The 18,531-nt window shown below is 43.1% G+C and overlaps 1 protein-coding gene across 11 annotated transcripts in view; it reads left to right on the top strand.

Moving 5' to 3' along the window:
* Window positions 1-18,201, top strand: part of EPS15L1 (epidermal growth factor receptor pathway substrate 15 like 1) — a 79,918-nt gene extending 61,717 nt beyond the window's left edge. For 8 of the 11 annotated variants that reach the window (XM_075611192.1, XM_075611189.1, XM_075611188.1 and 5 more), the window contains 2 exons: window positions 10,315-10,520; window positions 15,266-18,201. In XM_075611192.1, the coding sequence (XP_075467307.1) occupies window positions 10,315-10,520; window positions 15,266-15,412 (353 nt within the window). In that variant the 3' untranslated portion in view covers window positions 15,413-18,201. Of the gene's footprint in view, window positions 1-10,314; window positions 12,297-15,224 lie in introns of those variants that run through there. The other 3 variants (XM_075611191.1, XM_075611194.1, XM_075611196.1) reach the window with 3 other exon arrangements.
* Window positions 18,202-18,531: the final 330 nt, after the last annotated feature.

The raw sequence follows: 18,531 nt of genomic DNA, 5'->3' as shown, positions 1-18,531 counted from the left end.
TTACTTCCTGGTAAAATATTTTATAAATAAATAAATAAACCCACATGACCGGGACATTTAAACTTGCACAACATACCGGCACCCCATTCTGGGGCCTGTACCCCGGGAAGCAGGGGGTTCCCCGGGAAGTAGGGGGTCCCCGCACCTGAAAGTAATTTGGTTCAGCTTCAGAGACCCCCTGCATCAATCCTGTAATAAAAATAAAATTTAAACGGCACGATCACCTGTAAGGTGGTGGTCACCATTCTTCCAAAAATACTAATACAGTTCCATGCATGGAAATATCACACAGCTCAGCAATTACTTGCAATGTTTTATGTTTGTTTACTTGAGTGATGGTAAAACACAAGATCAACGTACATCATAATTCCATTAAAACAAACATTACAAAACCTTTTTCTTATTACTTGTACTATGTTGACCGAGTCATATATGGCTTTTTCTAACATTTCATTTAAATTTGGCCAATTTATGCAATTAAAACCCTAAGTATGATGAGGTTGCCTACCACACCAAGGTAACCCCTCCCGATAAGGCAAGTTCCAACTTCTAATTAACGCTTTTATTTTTTTGGTTACCATGTTCTCTTAGCTGAATTACTCTCCTACTCTCTGGTTTTCATGGAGGAAGACTGACTAACGACCTTTGTTCTCTTGCGGTTTTGCTTTTTTTTTTTTTTTTTTTTAAACTCTTCAATAGCACTCCGGTTTCAAATGATAAAATATTACACCTTCTATTCTTAAAGCACATTCTCCATCACAAAAGGAGTGTTTATCATATTCGACTGCGTTGTGGGAGCTCATGACGCCGTTACAGAACTTTTATTTCACTGCTCCTAAGAGCAATAACATGTGCCGGGCTCTCCAACCAGTTATCCATGGGGACCAGATCATAAAACATTTAACAGTTAAAGGGCCACAAGCTTATTATAATGTAACTTTAAATGTGTAAATCTTAAGTTATAATATTTCAATATTTTGCAAGCATGTCCAACATCTGCACAACATATATTAACATAACTTAAGAATGAAAAATTGCTTTTTGCTCCTGCTAAAGGGCGGCTGAGTGAGCCACATCAAGACCCTTCTGGGGCCACATTTGACCCGTGGGCTGCCAGTTGAAGAGCTCTGTTATAGACCCAGCACATATAGATAGAGGTCCTGACAGACAGGTAGATGGCCAAATAGAATAGGCATGGATACATGAGATGGATGGACAGAAATAGATACGGGTAAATGAATGAAGGGAAATATCTACCATGATAGATACGTGTAGATTGATGAATTTATAGACTAACATATCCTATAAGAATGATGAGAACTGGAGACTGCAAAAAAAGGGGTCGTCTGTCCAACTATAAAGACATTTACACAGTAGGCACGTGTTCATGTATGCATACACAAAATATCTGTTGTTCTTAGATGCAGGTTCCAAGCACCTCTGGGTAACAAATAGAGGTACTGCAAGAACGTCTCGGGCGAGCCAAAATGTGTCCCATGTAGTCAACTGTATTGAACCTTGTACATTGATCCCTGCTCGGTTCCACCACTCGTGTGTAATCCAGAGCCAGGAGAGACCAGTGAAGACGTTTTTTGCAATGGCTGATAGTTTACCATTTTACTGCCAGACAGGCCAGCAATTCATTGCTGGCCCCTCTAGCTGCCAAGGGGTTAATCTGCGCAAGACCCTGCTGACTTTACAAAGTATAGAGTGCCAAAACAGTGAGTCAATCGGGGTAACTCCATATTCAATTGCTTGACTAAAATCTTTTTTTTTTTTTTTTTTAAGATATTTTTTTTGTGGTCATTTCCTTTTTAAGCAAATCATTTTTTTATTTTTTTTCGTGCTGCTGTGAGTGATGGAGGAAAACCGCAAGGGAGCCCTGCACAGGTGCTCATACAGCAGGCAAAGGGAGGAGCCATAACAATGCTGGTTACTGTACACAGTACAATAGCTCTATTACCATTCAGTTAACATCTTCACTGCCAAATGAGTCTTCATCATTCCTCTCCTGGCTTTAAATAAAGTGTCATGCACGCACAAACACATGCATGCATACGCACACATACACACATATGTATATATTAATATAACTATATTTATCTAAATATAGATATATTCATACACACAGATACATACTGCACAGGCCTCAGATTTGCCTGTAACGTTGATATTCTTGCGAGATATAAGAAAAGAAAAAATCACATGATCAGATTGCACTTTTAACAGCTCGAATTTGAACATCAGGAAATAGAAAGTTTCCAGGAAAGCACTTTAAAAAAAAAAAAAAAAAAAAAAAAAGCGCAGGTCTGATAACAGTGAGAGATAGTCATCAGTGCAGATAGATTAGGAACTGTGAGTTTGGCAGCTGCCTTTGCAACACCCTCTGGCAGCGGAGGGATGGAAGGGATTACTTTTTTAGTGGGATTCATTATTGAAATGTTTCCCTGAGCATCCTGTATATGCAGAGTTTGTTTTTTTTAATCTCCTACCTTCACTTGCAAAACAGCAATGGCTGAAGTGGTCTCTATTTCCAGGGGGGGTTTACGGAAAAGGTATAGAGATGATGTATCTTGTCATAGTGCTGATTGTGTTCTGCCTGCCTTCTATAGACCCAATAGTGAGTGGTGTATATCTCTATTTTAAGAGCAGTCCTGCATTCGCAAAAGAAAAGGTCATTTTAAATGATGGTACAGGAGTGACCAATTCCAGTCCTCAAAGATTGAGCCATCTGTGCTGAAGCAGGGATATCCTGAAAACGGGACCTGTTGGTGGCCCTTGAGGACTGGAGTTGCCCACCCCTGACTTGGTATATTCAGCCTCTTGAGGAAGATCCAACCGCCCACAGAGTAACATTTTTACTTCTAGAACATATACAGACCAGCGCCCAAAAAGAGTCCAAAGTCCCTAATAGAGTCCAAACAGATGGAAGGGAAGATAATCCAAATGCTCCAATCACTGGAAGATCTCCAATCCGGGGGTCCGGGACATAGGGACAGAAACAAAGAAAAATAATAGTGTAATACGTAATGTTAAAATGGGACAAACATGAAACACTTAACAGAAGACAAACATAAAACAATCAAGCTGAAAGAAAAATAACTATTTAATAAAACAAACGGAGCCTGCTGCAGCGGGTCATCAAAGGTTTAAAACCCAAAACCCTACTTACAGCAGGACTGGAATAAACAAGCATGTGTGACCAAGTGGGGCAGACGCCTGCAGCAGTGGGGGTCCTCACGGGCTCCCTGATGTGTAGTTTCTTTCCCTCTAGCTTCAAAACACTCTTCAAGATGGACGCCGAGTAAGGGAACTCCACACTCTCCTGCTTGCCAGCACTGCAGCTTCAATGATGCTGCTTCACTTTTACTTCTAGGTTCACTAAGCCCCGTTAACTCGGCGAAAATAACGCCACATTAGCTAAAACAGGAACAGATGTGATGTTCCCTGAGTCAACGCCTTATTCACTAACCTAATTATATGTAACAGCCATAATTGAGCTCATAGGCGTCGAATCGCATTATCATTGCGTTAACTTTAGAGATATCTCGGTCTCGTTTCTGCATCGTGATGGGAGTAACCCTTAATTGAGCTTGTTGGATATGGAGGAAATGTTTTTAGATACTAATAAGGTCTTTTGCATAATAATTAGAATATGTCCCGTTATTTGCTTTAGTGACGACCGCGTGACCATGAATGAGACTTCCCACAGTCAACCCGAAAACCAGCATATAACCGTCTTACTCAGGGGTGCTCAACTCCAGTCCTCATGCCCCCCCCCCCCCCAACAGGTCAGGTTTTCAGGATATCCCAGCTTCAGCACAGGTGGCTCAATCAGGGGCTCGGTTGAAGACATGGGCCTCTGATTGAGCCACCTGTGCTGAAGCTGGGATAAATGAATATACACAGAGGGCACGTCGCTACACCAAACACACATACACTTAAACAGGAAACAATCTACCTGGTGCAAGAGAGAAAGCACAAATCAATACACACAAATAATCCTAGGATTACAAACAGCCCCCTAAAGTTGCACTCAAGGTAGGTGACAAAAAAATCTATTGTCTACTAATAACTGGCTGGATAGTAGCCAAATCGTAGCATAGGATTCACCACCAAAAGGTCACACTCAAATGAAAATAAAATAAAAAACACTTTAATAGTTATACTGTAAAAAACGACGAAACACTCTAAAAATGCACAACAGTGCATGGATAAAATCCCCAAATGTGTTTGTCACGGTAACTATATGAACAGATAGTGTTCCAAACATATAGCTGATAATAAGTCAAATGCTATGCATAGAGCTGCAGTATTACATACATAGGTGTGGTGAATGATTGTAAAGGGTAGATAGCAGTGGTCTTAATACAAACGCTATATGATACAAAATCTAACCAACCAATCTTCTGTATAGGGTGGTCAGTACATTCAGATATAATCATTAAATGGATATATATATATATATATATATATATATAGAGAGGCCCTATAACAGCTTGCTTGGGACCAATACACCCATACACGGAATTAATATTCACATACAATCGTTGTAATTAGTCAATAATAGACTCTGTGTAGTGACTCTGGGTAGCGCATGCAGAAAAGCACAAAATAAATACTCCAAAGCATAGAACGAGCACTCGCATACAATCGTTCGTTTGTTGTCAATAGTAGACTCTGAGTACTTGCTCTGGGTAGCGCATGCTGCAAAGTGCGGAAGTACAAGCCCCCAGAGAGGTAGAGTAACACCAAACCAAAGTAGGATAGTATACAACCTGATATGAAATATCAATAAGCAGCGTTTTGCTCCGTGTAGTGGAACGGTCGCTCCAGCTACTACACGGAGCAAAACGCTGCTTATTGATATTTCATATCAGGTTGTATACTATCCTACTTTGGTTTGGTGTTACTCTACCTCTCTGGGGGCTTGTACTTCCACACTTTGCAGCATGCGCTACCCAGAGCAAGTACTCAGAGTCTACTATTGACAACAAACGAACGATTGTATGCGAGTGCTCGTTCTATGCTTTGGAGTATTTATTTTGTGCTTTTCTGCGTGCGCTACCCAGAGTCACTACACAGAGTCTATTATTGACTAATTACAACGCTTGTATGTGAATATTAATTCCGTGTATGGGTGTATTGGTCCCAAGCAAGCTGTTATAGGGCCTCTCTCTATATATATATATCCATTTAATGATTATATCTGAGTGTACTGACCACCCTATACAGAAGATTGGTTGGTTAGATTTTGTATCATATAGCGTTTGTATTAAGACCACTGCTATCTACCCTTTACAATCATTCACCACACCTGTGTATGTAATACTGCAGCTCTATGCATAGCATTTGACTCATTATCAGCTATATGTTTGGAACACTATCTGTTCATATAGTTACCGTGACCAAACACATTTGGGGATTTTATCCATGCACTGTTGTGCATTTTTAGAGTGTTTCGTCGTTTTTTACAGTATAACTATTAAAGTGTTTTTTATTTTCATTTGAGTGTGACCTTTTGGTGATGAATCTATGCTAGGATTTGGCTACTATCCAGCCAGTTATTAGTAGACAATAGATTTTTTTGTCACCTACCTTGAGTGCAACTTTAGGGGGCTGTTTGTAATCCTAGGATTATTTGTGTGTATTGACTGAAGCTGGGATAGCCTGAAAACCTGACCTGTTGGGGGGGACTTGACAACTGGAGTTGAGCACTCCTGGAACTGGGTTCCCTAAATCAATCTAACTGCTAATAGCAAAGGTTTATCCGCTTTCATTTTTTCTTTGTATATTTAGTTACAAGTTGAATTTCTTAGGGGTTTCTCAATGGGGAAGAGTTTGTCTATCCGGTGTTTTCTTTCCTCTTATCCCACCCTGTTCTTATCAGAGAGCCAATAAATATAAGGTGAGGGGGGGGGGGGCGGCTCTGGTTGTACAGGGGCTTGCTGATCACACAGTAATATCACACGCAAGGGAGCAGCCAGAGGAGATAACACCCCTCCCAAGTATCACTTTAAAGCCATCAATAGCCCAGATAAGACCTTATACAGTGTATGTATGTATGTCTTTATGTATATAGCGCCTTTAATGTACATAGCGCTTCACAGAAGTAATACACGTGACAATCATATAAGTAACAAATAATACAAATAATTAATGGGAATAAGCGCTTCAGACATAAAAGTAACATTTCTGAAGAGGAGTCCCTGCCCCAAAGAGCTTACAATCTAATTGGTAGGTAGGAAGAACGTACAGAGACAGTAGGTGGGCATTCTGGTAAGTGCGTCTGCAGGGGGCCAAGCTTTATGTATCGTGTATATAGTATTAGCCACGGTGCCACTCATATGCTTCTTTAAGCAAGTATGTCGTAACGTGGATAGAGAGCTCGTCGGGTATTGAGGGGAAAGGCATTCCACAGGTGTGGGGCAGTCAGTGAGAAAGGCTTAAGGCAGGAGAGGGCTTTAGATACAAAGGGGGTACAGGGAAGACAACCTTGAGCAGAATGCAAGAGTCGGGATGGTGCACAGCGAGAAATTAGGGCTGAGATGTAAGGAGGAGCAGAAAAGTGTAAAGCTTTAAAAGTGAGGAGAATTGAGTGTGAGATGCGGGATTTGATAGGAAGCCAGGAGAGGGATTTCAGCAGGGGAGATGCTGAGACAGATTTAGGAAAGAGTAGAGTGATTCTAGCAGCAGCGTTTAGGATAGATTGTAGTAGAGGCAGGAAGCCTGACAGCAGGAGGTTACAGTAATCGAGACGGGAGAGAATGAGGGCCTGAGTCAGAGTTTTAGCAGTCGAGCAACAGTGGAAAGGGCGTATCTTTGTAATATTGCGGAGGAAAAAGCCACCGGTTTTAGATATGTTTTGAATGCGATAGGAGAATGTGAGAGAGTAGTAGAGTGTGAGCCCCAGGCAGCGTGCTTGGGCTACTGGGTGAATGATAGTACTTCCAACAGTAATGTGGATGGAGGTAGTAGGGCCAGGTTTGGGAGGAAGTATAAGGAGCTCTGTTTTTGCCATGTTAAGTTTAAGGCGGCGGTGGGCCATCCAGGATGTTATCGCAGAGAGACATGTCACTGGAATTAGTTTGATCGTAGGAGGGATTGCCCCCAAGTAGCCAAACAGAGTTTGGGCAATCCCCCTTCTTCACGTCCTGTGTAATTTTAATCTTATCTGCTCCTTATTGTCCTTCCCCTTTATCTCTCTGACTAACAATGGCAGCATAATTAGTTTAAAGTAACACAAGAAGATAATTTGCCTGTATACAAAGGATTTCCAAACGATCTTATCACGAGATTAGGCAAAGAATGTAAAAACAGTTCAGGAATTAAGACATGACAATTTCTGTTTTTCCAGTATGATATATAGGCAATAATTAATGCTTATAATACATATTGTATATGGTATTATATACACAATTTTTAATGCAAATTGTTTATGCCCATTCTGATTTATGTAAACTAATTCTGCTGCAATTGATCAGCCAAGAGACAAAGGGGAAGCGCAGTAATTATCAGAGGAGAGTAGAATTTCAGAGAAAAGCGATAGATATTCATGTTGAGCACGGAAGAAAATACTTAACACCACTGACTTTAAGGGCGATGCAATCGTACAACAGAAGCAGATTAGTCATAAGATATTTAGTAGACTTTTTTCGGGGGGGGGGAGGGCGATGAGGTTCATGTGGTGGGGGCTCTGTTCTTTCTAAGAACGATGGGTGAGGGGGGAGGTATTGAGTAGTGTTAGCGCTGTGTAATAGTTACCCAAGTGAACTTCACAACCTCCCCTTCATTCAATCTCTACCCTTTCATGGCCACCAGACCTAGTAACCTAGACAAGACAGCTCCTGCCCTACACGTTGCCGTGACAATTTTAGCCACAACAATGGCACACAAACTTGACCCGCTACCTTCAAAAGTGCTCACACTGTTGAATGTTACTGGAGGAAATCACGCTCCTAAAGCCGATTTTCCTCCACTATAAATTCATACTCTAATATAACACTGCCCTATCCCTTGCCAAGCAAACTTACTTTTCTTCACGTATACAAACTCTCCTCTGACACTCAATGCTTATGCGCCACCTTTAATTCCCTTCTCTGCCGAACTGCACCTGCACACTATTCTTCCCTCACAGCCCAAGACCTCGTCATCCAACTTCACAGATCAGATTGGGTCCATCAGTCATGACATCTCCATGTAAAGCTCCACAAACACCACCCACCTCCCTTCGGACACCTATTTCCACCCTCAACTCATTTTACCCTGTGACCGGAGGATGAGGTCTCCATACTCCATCTCACCCCATAGGATGCCCCTTGATCCTATTCCCTCACATCTCCTCTGCTCTCTCTCTGGCGTACTAAGCCCTTCTCTAACTACCCTTTTTAACCTCTTATATCTGCAACTCATTCCCATCTTCCTTTAAACATGTACTTATCCTGCCCATTCTAAAGAAATCCTCGTTTGACCCAACCTCCCTGTCTAACTACTTCCCTATCTCTCTTCTCCCCTTTGCCTCCAAGCTACTTGAGCGGCTGTATACAACCACTTGACTCCCTTTCTCTCCTCCAACTCCCTACTTGACTCTTTGCAATCTGTTTTCTGTTTTTCTACACTCCACCGAGACATCACTAACAAAAGTGGCCAATGACCTACTCACAGCGAAGTACAAGGGTTCCTTCTCCTTACTAATTCTCCTGGATCTCTCTGCTGCCTTTGACACGGTTGATCACCTCCTTCTCATGCACACTCTTCATTCCATTGGCCTCCGTGACGCTGCCCTTTCCTTATTCTCGTCCTACCTAGCCAACCTCTCTTTCAGTGTTTTTCCCCTTTCTCGTGTCTCCTCTTCACTCCCTCTTTCTGTTGGGGTCCCACAAGGCTATGTCCGTGGCCCTCTGCTATTCTTACTCTACACCTCCTTGTCTTGGTGAACTAATGCAATCTTTTGGCTTTCAGTATCATCTTTATGCCGATGACACCCAAATCTACCTCTCGTCCCCTGACCTTTCCCCCTCTATCGTCCCGTGTCACTTAACTCTCGTGAATCTCCTCCTGAATGTACCACCATTATCATGTCCAAAACAGAATTTATATTCTTTCCCCCCTTCCACTACCAGGCCTACACCCAAACAGTTCCTCACTATCAATAATACTACAATCTCATCAACACCCCAACCCCGGCCTAGGGGTTATCTTTGGCTCTGCCCTCTCATTCATTCCTCATATTCACTCCCTAAGTCCTGCCGTCTTCACCTCCGAAATCTTGCCAAGATACGCCCTTTTCTATCTCATGACACAACTAAAATCCTAAATCACTCGTCGTATCCCGCCTTTACTGCAACCGTCTCCTAGTTGGCATTTCCCTTGTCCGCCTGTCCCAGCTTCAATCCATCCAAAATGCTGCTGCGAAACTCATCTACCTCACTCACTGCTCCACTTCAACCGCTCCACTGCACATATCCCTACACTGGCTTCCCATAGCCTCTGGAATCAAATTTAAAACTCTAGTTCTGACATCTAAAGCTCTCAGCAATGCTGCCCCCCCCCCTTACATCAGCCCTCATCCCCAAATATATTCCTAATCGCTCCCCCAAGATCTGCCCATGACATCAGTCTTTCCTCCTGCCTTATTACCGCCTCACACCAGCCTGCAAGACTTCTTCCGTGCTGCCCCCTCTCTGGAATTCTCTACCATGCACCATCAGACTCTCCACCAGCTTTCAGGCTCCCAGGAAATTCTAAAAACTCCCGGGAAATTCCACTTTTCAAGGAAACCTATCTAGCACACCCGTAACATCCACCAGCCCCCCTCCAACCCTATTGGCAGCAGCTGTGCGGCTAGATCAAACTCCACCCTAACACCTACCAACATCCACACTCCCAAACCTTTATGGGATCAGCTGTCTGTCTGGACCATACTCCACCCTAAGGCACACTCCGTCCCACAACGAGCAGCCACTTTACCTTTTGTTCCAACATTGCCCATTATTCCCTCTAAATTGTAACCTCTCACTATCAGGGCCCTCATTAATTTCTGTCTGTTTGCCCTTGTTTGTATGTCATTCTGTTTCTATAAAATACATAACTCTGAACCCCCATTGTACCGCACTGCGGTATATGTTGGCGCTTTACAGATAAACAATAACAATAGGACCCTGGGCGCAGAATGTCCTGATACCGAGGACATCTGTGCACCAGACAGGTTTAAAGACTGTAGGTAAGCAGTAATGTGGCTGAGAGCTTTCTGTATGAAGCCGAAGCAAAGGGGTTAAATTAAACAATGCATCAGTTCCGCCTCTTTCTCTCCAGGTAAGAGCACCCCAGTCATCCAGCTGGCGTCAACGCACTTCCCGAAGCCCCACGATCCCTTCCAGCCATTCGGAACGGAAGCCAGCGACCCCTTCCAGAACAAAAAGGGCTTCACTGATCCCTTCAGCGGCAAAGACCCTTTCGCCACCTCGCAGCCAGGAAAACACTCTAAGGGCACCTCCTCCGGGTTTGCAAACTTCAGCTCTGTAAGTTGAATTTCCCCACTAACCCATATAAAGAGTCATTCCCCCCCCTGCCACAACACACTCCTGTGCTTCCGTGGCTCTTGCTCTCCACTTAAGCATTACTACCCCCTTAAGCAGTGAAGGGGTTAAGGGGCAGACTTCACCTTTTCTTAAATTGTAACCCAATAGTCTGCAATTATGTGTTGCATCTCACACCTATATAATTCCAAATTGGTGAAAGTGTTCCTTAAATGGGTTGTTGGCTCTATACCTATACAATCCATACACACACCAGGTATCGCTCCTTTAAACTTCTGAGATCAAACCAGTCTTTATTGCATTTAGCCAGAAACGGCCAACGTTTGAACCCGTTACAGAGGTCTACAGGGGCTGTTCCTGGCAATTCCTACTGCCGTGTATGCAATATATAATGATTGGTATTAAAAGTTTAAAGGAGCGATGCCGGGTGCTTCTGTGGATTACAAGATCACTACATGATATATACAGCACACTCCCAGCACCTGGGGCATGCCTATTTGAGTATTAACTGTGTATTGTTTAACTTAATGATTGCAGAAGTGTGCCATCCAAGACTTTGCTTTTGGTGTATCATACTTTTGTAACCCGGGCTGAGCTGGCTCCTTAGTACAGACAGGGCCCTCTGTTGGGTAGGGAGCAGAAGTGTGCTAGAGAGCCTATTCTCTTATTCACTATCTATACATTGAATCTCTACATCAGGAGTGGCCAACTCCAGTCCTCAAGGGTCACCAACAGGACAGGTTGTAAGGATAGCCCTGCCTCAGCACATGTGGCTCAATCAGTGGCTCAGTCATTGAGCCACCTGTGCTGAAGCAACCTGGCCTGTTGGTGGCCATTGAGAACCGGAGATGGCCACTCCTGGTCTACATGCTGCAGCCTCTCAACACAGTGTGTGAAAAGTGACATTTACCAATCCAGTTTGGCTACCTCCTGACTTTTTAATCCCTTTGCAACCAGAGGATATGAAGGATATTTCAATCATTTTAATCTGTCATTGCTAATGTGTATACAGTATATGTATAATTTTTGTAACAGTTTCAGGATACCTCCTTTAAGCAGCAATCCTCTCTACCTCCCAAAAGGAAAAGGATTTTGTATTTTAGCTGTTAAAATTATTTCCCCGTTTTTCTCGCTGACCTTTTATTCAATTGCGCAGTTGGGGGGGGGGGGGGGGGGGATTGCTGTGTTATCCCCTTTGCTGTTAGAGGGGTCAGAGTGGCTGGACGCTCTAGCAGCAAAGAGGTTAATAGGGATATGCAACCTGCTTTCAAATCTCCATCTTAAAAACTCCCGGCTTTAATGTTCCATGCACTGTCTTTAATGTTATGTTGTATTTCTATTTATGTATACAGAAAGAATCTCTGTGTTTTCTCAATAAATGAAGAAACCATCTCTAGCGCTTCCCTCCCCTCGTTTATTCCGTCTCGGTCTTTGCTGCTTTCTCACTCTTTGGCTTTTTATGTTTTTTTTCCCTACATTATTTCTTTGATTGAGAGAGGCTGGCTTCCTTTTCTAATCCTTTGGTTTCCCCTTTGCCTATTTAGTGCAATAAAAAGCATTCAATTATGTTGCACGGCTTCGATACTGCGTGGAAATCCCAGGCTTCTTGCCTAGAGAGTTGTACTTGCCGTTTGGGGTGGGACAGGGACATGTCATTTTTGCTGAGCCTAATTCTGCTGATAAGAGGTTGGAGGGATAAACCTGTCGGCTACTACCAGTGGTATAAATCAGTGGCGCTCGACTCCAGTTCTCAAGACCCCCCTGACAGGTCAAGTTTTCAGGATATCCCTGCTTCAGCACAGGTGGCTCAGTCAAAAATTGAGCCACCTGTGCTGAAGCAGGGATATGCTGAAAACCTGATCTGTTGGGGTGGTCTTGAGGACTGGAGTTGGCCACCCCTAATATAAATATATACACAGCCCTTTTTAAAGCAGCAATCCCCCCTGGAGACTCTGTGTTTTACTCCTATGTTCGTATCTTGGGCCCCACCTCAGCCCGAGCATGTTAAAATCCTCATTAGGCTTCTATGATTACCATGGTAACCTTTTAGACGGTGCTTGGCTCTTGTAAAAGTTCAATTTTAACCACCTGGACATCTAATATTTTAAACTCTTCGATCTCCTGTGCGGATCCTCAGATTTTACACACAAAAACAGCATTGGAAAAAGCAAGAAGAGTCTGCTTAAAGTACGTAAAACCAAGATGCAAAACCAATTGGCGGTCATCACACACTGCTGCTTTAAAATGCTTGGTAGTTATGGTTGGAAAAGGTTTGTGCTGCATATAAGTTCTAAAAGCAGAAAGCAAGAGAGCCTTGTAGAATAGATAATATCTTGTATCTGTAAACAGTTGTGAAAGTTTGTATTTCTAAATGTTGCGCGTGTGTGTGTGTGTGTGTGTGTGTGCGCGCGCGCGCGCTAGCTAAATGCAGCTATAAGTACAGGCCAGTGTCCTCTAATATCCCCCACATATTAACATAGCAACTCTTCTGTAGTCTCTGCTGCTGGGTATTGTCAGGTAGAACAGTTTTCATCTCAGCATCGATGTTTCCGTGTACTTTGCACCTGTCGTTCCCCTGCGGGCTTCAGCTTATGATTTGACGATTGACAATAGGAGTTACATGACGCGCATGTTTTAATGGGATGCGTGTAATTCTGCAGCGCTGTGTGATATTGATATATTTCTCGCAATGGCTTTTGCCTGGAACTCCCACGTCTGACTGATGCTGTGAAGTTTCCAACGATGCAGAAAATAACTCTGGAGGAGCAAGAAGTAGGATCAGCACAACTTGAACCATCAGATTGTGTTCTGACTTCATTTTAATATTTTATGGTTTATGTTTTGACCTCTTCATTGCAAACTTTAACGTGTCCCACAGATTTATTATTATTTTCCATTTTTTTTCTTTATGTGATTTGTAGTCATATTGTAGGATATTTGCTCTGAACCCACAAATTTCAATTCCAATTTACAAATGCGAGTTTATAATTTGCCGGCTGACAGAATCAGCAGAGCAGTAATACCAAGACGAGTTCATGCACAGAAGCTGGAAATGTAAGATGCTTCTGTGCTAAAGGAGGAGCAGATGCATGGAGCAGCCTCCCAGCAGAGGAGTGTACAGTGAAAGGTTTCACAGCAGCTTAGCAAAACGGGCCATTTAGGTGGGCCCCCTCTGACATGCTTTATTGAACCCCAAATATTTCTCAGTCCACGTTTTGTATCTTAACTGAGCCTTTCAGCTTCTTTCATACTAATCAGCCCAGCAGGACAGGTGGAAGGTAAGGAAGGAATTTATTTTGCGTTCGAATTTGATGAAGAGTTGATGCACCTTTTTCTGGCGTTGAGAAAATAAACCACAATTGGCAGAATCTGTTATATGGAAGCAATAGAAGGCATTATAGAAAGCGGATATATGGGACAATAGCAGGCATTCTAGGGAGCGTTATATGGGGCAATAGGAGGAGTTATAGGGAGAGGTTATATGGGGCAATAGGAGGAGTTATAGGGAGCGGTTATATGGGGCAATAGGAAGAGTTATAGGGAGCGGTTATATGGGGCAATAGGAGGAGTTATAGGGAGAGGTTATATGGGGCAATAGGAGGAGTTATAGGGAGCGGTTATATGGGGCAATAGGAAGAGTTATAGGGAGCGGTTATATGGGGCAATAGGAGTTATAGGGAGCGGTTATATGGGGCAATAGGAGGAGTTATAGGGAGCGTTATATGGGGCAATAGGAGGAGTTATAGGGAGCGGTTATATGTAGTAATAGGAGGAGTTATAGGGAGAGGTTATATGGGGCAATAGGAGGAGTTATAGGGAGCGGCTATATGGGGCAATAGGAGGAGTTATAGGGAGAGGTTATATGGAGCAATAGGAGTTATAGGGAGGGTTATATGGGGCAATAGGAGGAGTTATAGGGAGGTTATATGGGGCAATAGGAGGAGTTATAGGGAGCGGTTATATGGGGCAATAGGAGGAGTTATAGGAAGCAATAAGAGTTATATAGGGAGCAATAGTGTATTGTGGGCCACTCAGGCAGGGAAGTGGTTAAACACAAATCTCAGGCTGTAAAGCGCTCCTTATCCATTACACCACATGTTTCCAGCTGCTTCCTCCTTGGCTATGTGTTTCCTCTCCCCCTTTCTGTCAGAGGAAGGCGATTCGGGGCTTCTTAACTTGTACCCCTAAACAGGCTTTTGGAAAATTTAAGGCAGGAGGAAATAAACAGGTGATATACAGCACCCAGCCCGCAAAACCACTGTATTTATGTTCAGATAAACATACTTTCACATTTCCTTTAACACTTTCTCTGCCAGAGGGCCCTGCAACCCAATCGTTGCAGGACTAAACAGCAGCTGACGACGAAAACTTTAAAAAACTATTTTATCAATAGAATTAGCGCCCATTGAAAGATGCAATTTCACACTCGTGATATTTACATTACATTCTTATTTTCAACAGGTGAAGTTTTTCTTATCAGCTACTTGCACTGCACATTTAGCTGCTTGACTAATGACCGCACCAATAATCGCTGTCAAAAATAAAAAGATCGATTTGGTCGTAAGGGAATCCAGGAGGGTAATTTTTAGCCTCCCCTCAAGAATGGACAGGGGGAAAAATAAGGCCGAAATGCAATTTGTAAACAGAAAATGAGTGGGTCAATCTGCACTTTTTTTTTTTTTATAGGACGACATTACTGATCCCGGCTCAATTTTTCTGTCTCGCAGTTTGGGAACGAGGAGCAGCAGCTAGCGTGGGCCAAACGTGAGAGCCAGAGAGCCGAGAAGGAGAGACTAGACCGCTTAAAACGACAGGAGCAGGAGGACCTGGAGCTAGCGATCGCACTCAGCAGAGCAGAGATGCCCAGTTCCTGAGACCCGCAGCCTCCGTCTCTCTCCCTCCTGTGCCCGCGGGACAGCACGACCAGCTACAAGCTACATCCTCTCCGAGGGTCAGAACGGAGGAAAAGGGGGAAGGGGACATTTACATCATCTTAAACTTAATTGTCTTTCGTTCTAAAGTATTAGCCAATCACGTGGGGGGGGGGGACAGTGGCACCTTGAAACTACCCAATGGGAATTCTTGACGGAATTGTTTTTGCGCAGATTTCCTTCGGGGAAAATGGCTTCCAATGATCATGTTTTATTTTTATGTTTTTTTATATCGGAGGGGTTTTCCCCCCCTCCCCCCTCCACTTCTGCAAAAGATCTGGTCCAAACATTCGCCAATTAAGCATTTGAGGTCATCAGCCTTCACCACTCATTAAAGCGAGGCTGGAGGGAGAGAGGTCTGTCTCTTGGGAACTTGCATAAGGAGCAGTAATGTGGTCTCTGTTTTACAAAACTTTTTTTTTAAAGGTGCTGCCCCCACTGCAATATTCTTCCCAATTCAGAAAATAAGCTTTTAATCACACTGGCTTCTTTCTTATCAAAGGGCAGCTATTCTAAAAGTGCTCAGTAGCCTTCCACGTTTACAAGTGCTATTGCATTCAAGTTGAGGTGTGAATCCCAGCGGAAAGCATCAATACATTGCATTTTTAAATAAAGCAGATGGGACCGCGCCTTTAGAAACCGAGGAGCCCAACGCTAGTTGGCATTTTTGCTCGTCTCTCTCGTGGTGGTTCTGGATTTTTGTTCCCAAACAGTAACCCATTTCCGACACCCGTAGCCCTTCCCTGAAAAGCGTGCAATTCAGCATTTGGTACCGAGCCACGACGACTTAAGCAAGACTCAGTGGAACTGGCCTTGAACCCAAACCCCAGTCCCAATTCGAAGCCCCCCCCTGAACTTGCAGCTCTGCGGTGCTGGCCCCTCTGGCAACACGGGTTAAATGAATAAAAGCAGTGCTGCAGGTTTGATTAAAAAGTAGTGGTACCACCCCTAGTGCCACCCCGCTCCGGCTGATGTTATTGTGGTTTTGGAGATGTTTCTCACTAAAGCTGCTCTTAGAAGTCACACGGTTTGAGAAGTCACACCCTCGCTGATGTTTTCTCTGTGGTTTTATTATTATTATTTTTTTTTTCTTCGCAGGGTAAAAATCCAGCAGTCTGCCCTCTTTTCCTTCCCATATTACGATAACATCGGGAAACGTAACTAAACGGGTTTATTAGGTGCAGGAAACAAAAAAATAGAAGCAGCCTTAAAAAAAAATAATAGCCGAAAGGAGGGGGGGGGGGGGGTAGTATGTATATTTGAATTTTCTGCTTGTATCAAACATGTAGATGTATGTAGGAATGTAGATCACCTTTTTTATTTCTGACGCTAATCGTAAGCAATGGGGGGTTTGGGCGGCTGAGTTTTTTTTACATCCAAAAATGGGTAGAGAAAAGTGTTCCTGTATTTATCATTCTGTGAAGGTGCTTCCCAGTGTTGGAGAAGATGCCAGCTCTAGATAAGTTGGGCAACAACCTTCTCCAGCCCGGGGAAGACTGTTTCCGGGGCATATTAATGAGGGCAGAGTTTCTACTTTGTCACCAGGGGGGTGGGGGGAGGGAGTGGGTGGTGAGCACCACCTGTTCCTATTTTCCGAAATCCGAGCACAAAAATATGGAGCAAAATCCCTCGATGCGTTGACGCAAAAGGGGGGAAATGACTTTATTTTGCTCCCAAACTGCCTTAGTGCACGGACCTAAATATCTCAAGTCTTTAAATGCATTTAAAGAGATGTGAATCCACTTTAAAAAAAAAAAAAAAAAAGCTTGATAAAAAAAATGTATTTATTTTTATTTTTGTAACCCCATAGCTGCTAGAGGGGACTGCAACATCATAACCTGCATTGCCGGCCGCTTTTGGTGGCGAAAGGGGTGAAACTGGGCAAATCTGTGAAACCTAAATTTTAACCGCGCTTGCGTCGGCGAGCAAACTTTTAGCTTATTTTTGTCGCGAAGCCGTTGAAGAACCTGTTTTTCTTTTGTTTTTTTTGGTGGCAATGTCGGTGCCTTTCCTCTTTAGGAAAGTGGTGGTGGGTGCAGGACAGAGAATAAGTGTACCCGCTTAAAAAAAAATGGAATTACTTATTGTTTCCATGGGCCACTAAGTTGGCATTTTAAGGCTGCTTAAAAAATCCAGTGACATTTAGTATTTTTTTTTTTTTTTTGTCTGGTAAAAGGGGACGGGTTCCCTCTAATATCCTGATCTTAGCTGGAATTAACCTCACCTCTCAGTCCATCAAATGAAACTTGACTCTAGATACGGGGTGAGCAAGTCCAGGCCTCAAGGGACACCAACAGGTTAGGGTTTTAGGATATTCCTGCTTCAGCACAGGTGGAGCCATCTATGCTGGAGCAGGGGTATCCTTAAAACCTGACCTGTTGGGGGGCCCTTGAGGACTGAACTTGCCCACCCCTAATTTAGATTTCTTTTTGGGAGCTACGCTGCATCACAGCACTTTGAAGTCTGCGGGATATGCAGCTCAGAGTGTCTTCTGTATGTATATTTGTCCCGGTCTTGCAGTATAATACGCCAAGAATCTATCAAACCTTCCCTGTTTCCTCTCCTCTTATCCACATGTATCCTACAGTATCAGAAGACAACAACAAACATAGCTGTTAGGGCAGAGGAAGGGAAAAAATATATAGAATATTAATCCGTTGTGTGTCTATTGTTTAATATAAGAGAAATTGTATTGTTTTAATATAATAAATGAAAAGTCAATTTTTTTTGAATTTTTTGCTTGTCTGGTTTTCTCACTTAAAAAAAAACTTGGTTCTGGATTTTTGATCCGAAAAGGCAACGTATTTCAGACACGTTTAAACGTTGCCTGAAAAGATTGCAATCCAGAGTTGGGTAAAGGAGTTTGTCAAGACTACGTAGCGTTGGCCTTGAACCAAAATCATAGTCCTAATTAAAAGTCCCTTAATTTGCAGCTTTGCAAATTGATATTTTTGTACCCCTTTTAAAAAATATCATTTTACAGCATCTTTTCATCTATATATTATTTATTTGGAATCTTTAACCCTTTTCCTGCTGCAGGGGCCAGCAAGACATTGGAAAGC

Source organism: Ascaphus truei, chromosome 8, assembly GCF_040206685.1.
Source record: "Ascaphus truei isolate aAscTru1 chromosome 8, aAscTru1.hap1, whole genome shotgun sequence".
Taxonomy (NCBI): Eukaryota; Metazoa; Chordata; class Amphibia; order Anura; family Ascaphidae; genus Ascaphus; species Ascaphus truei.
This window is presented reverse-complemented; position numbering and strand designations above follow the sequence as displayed.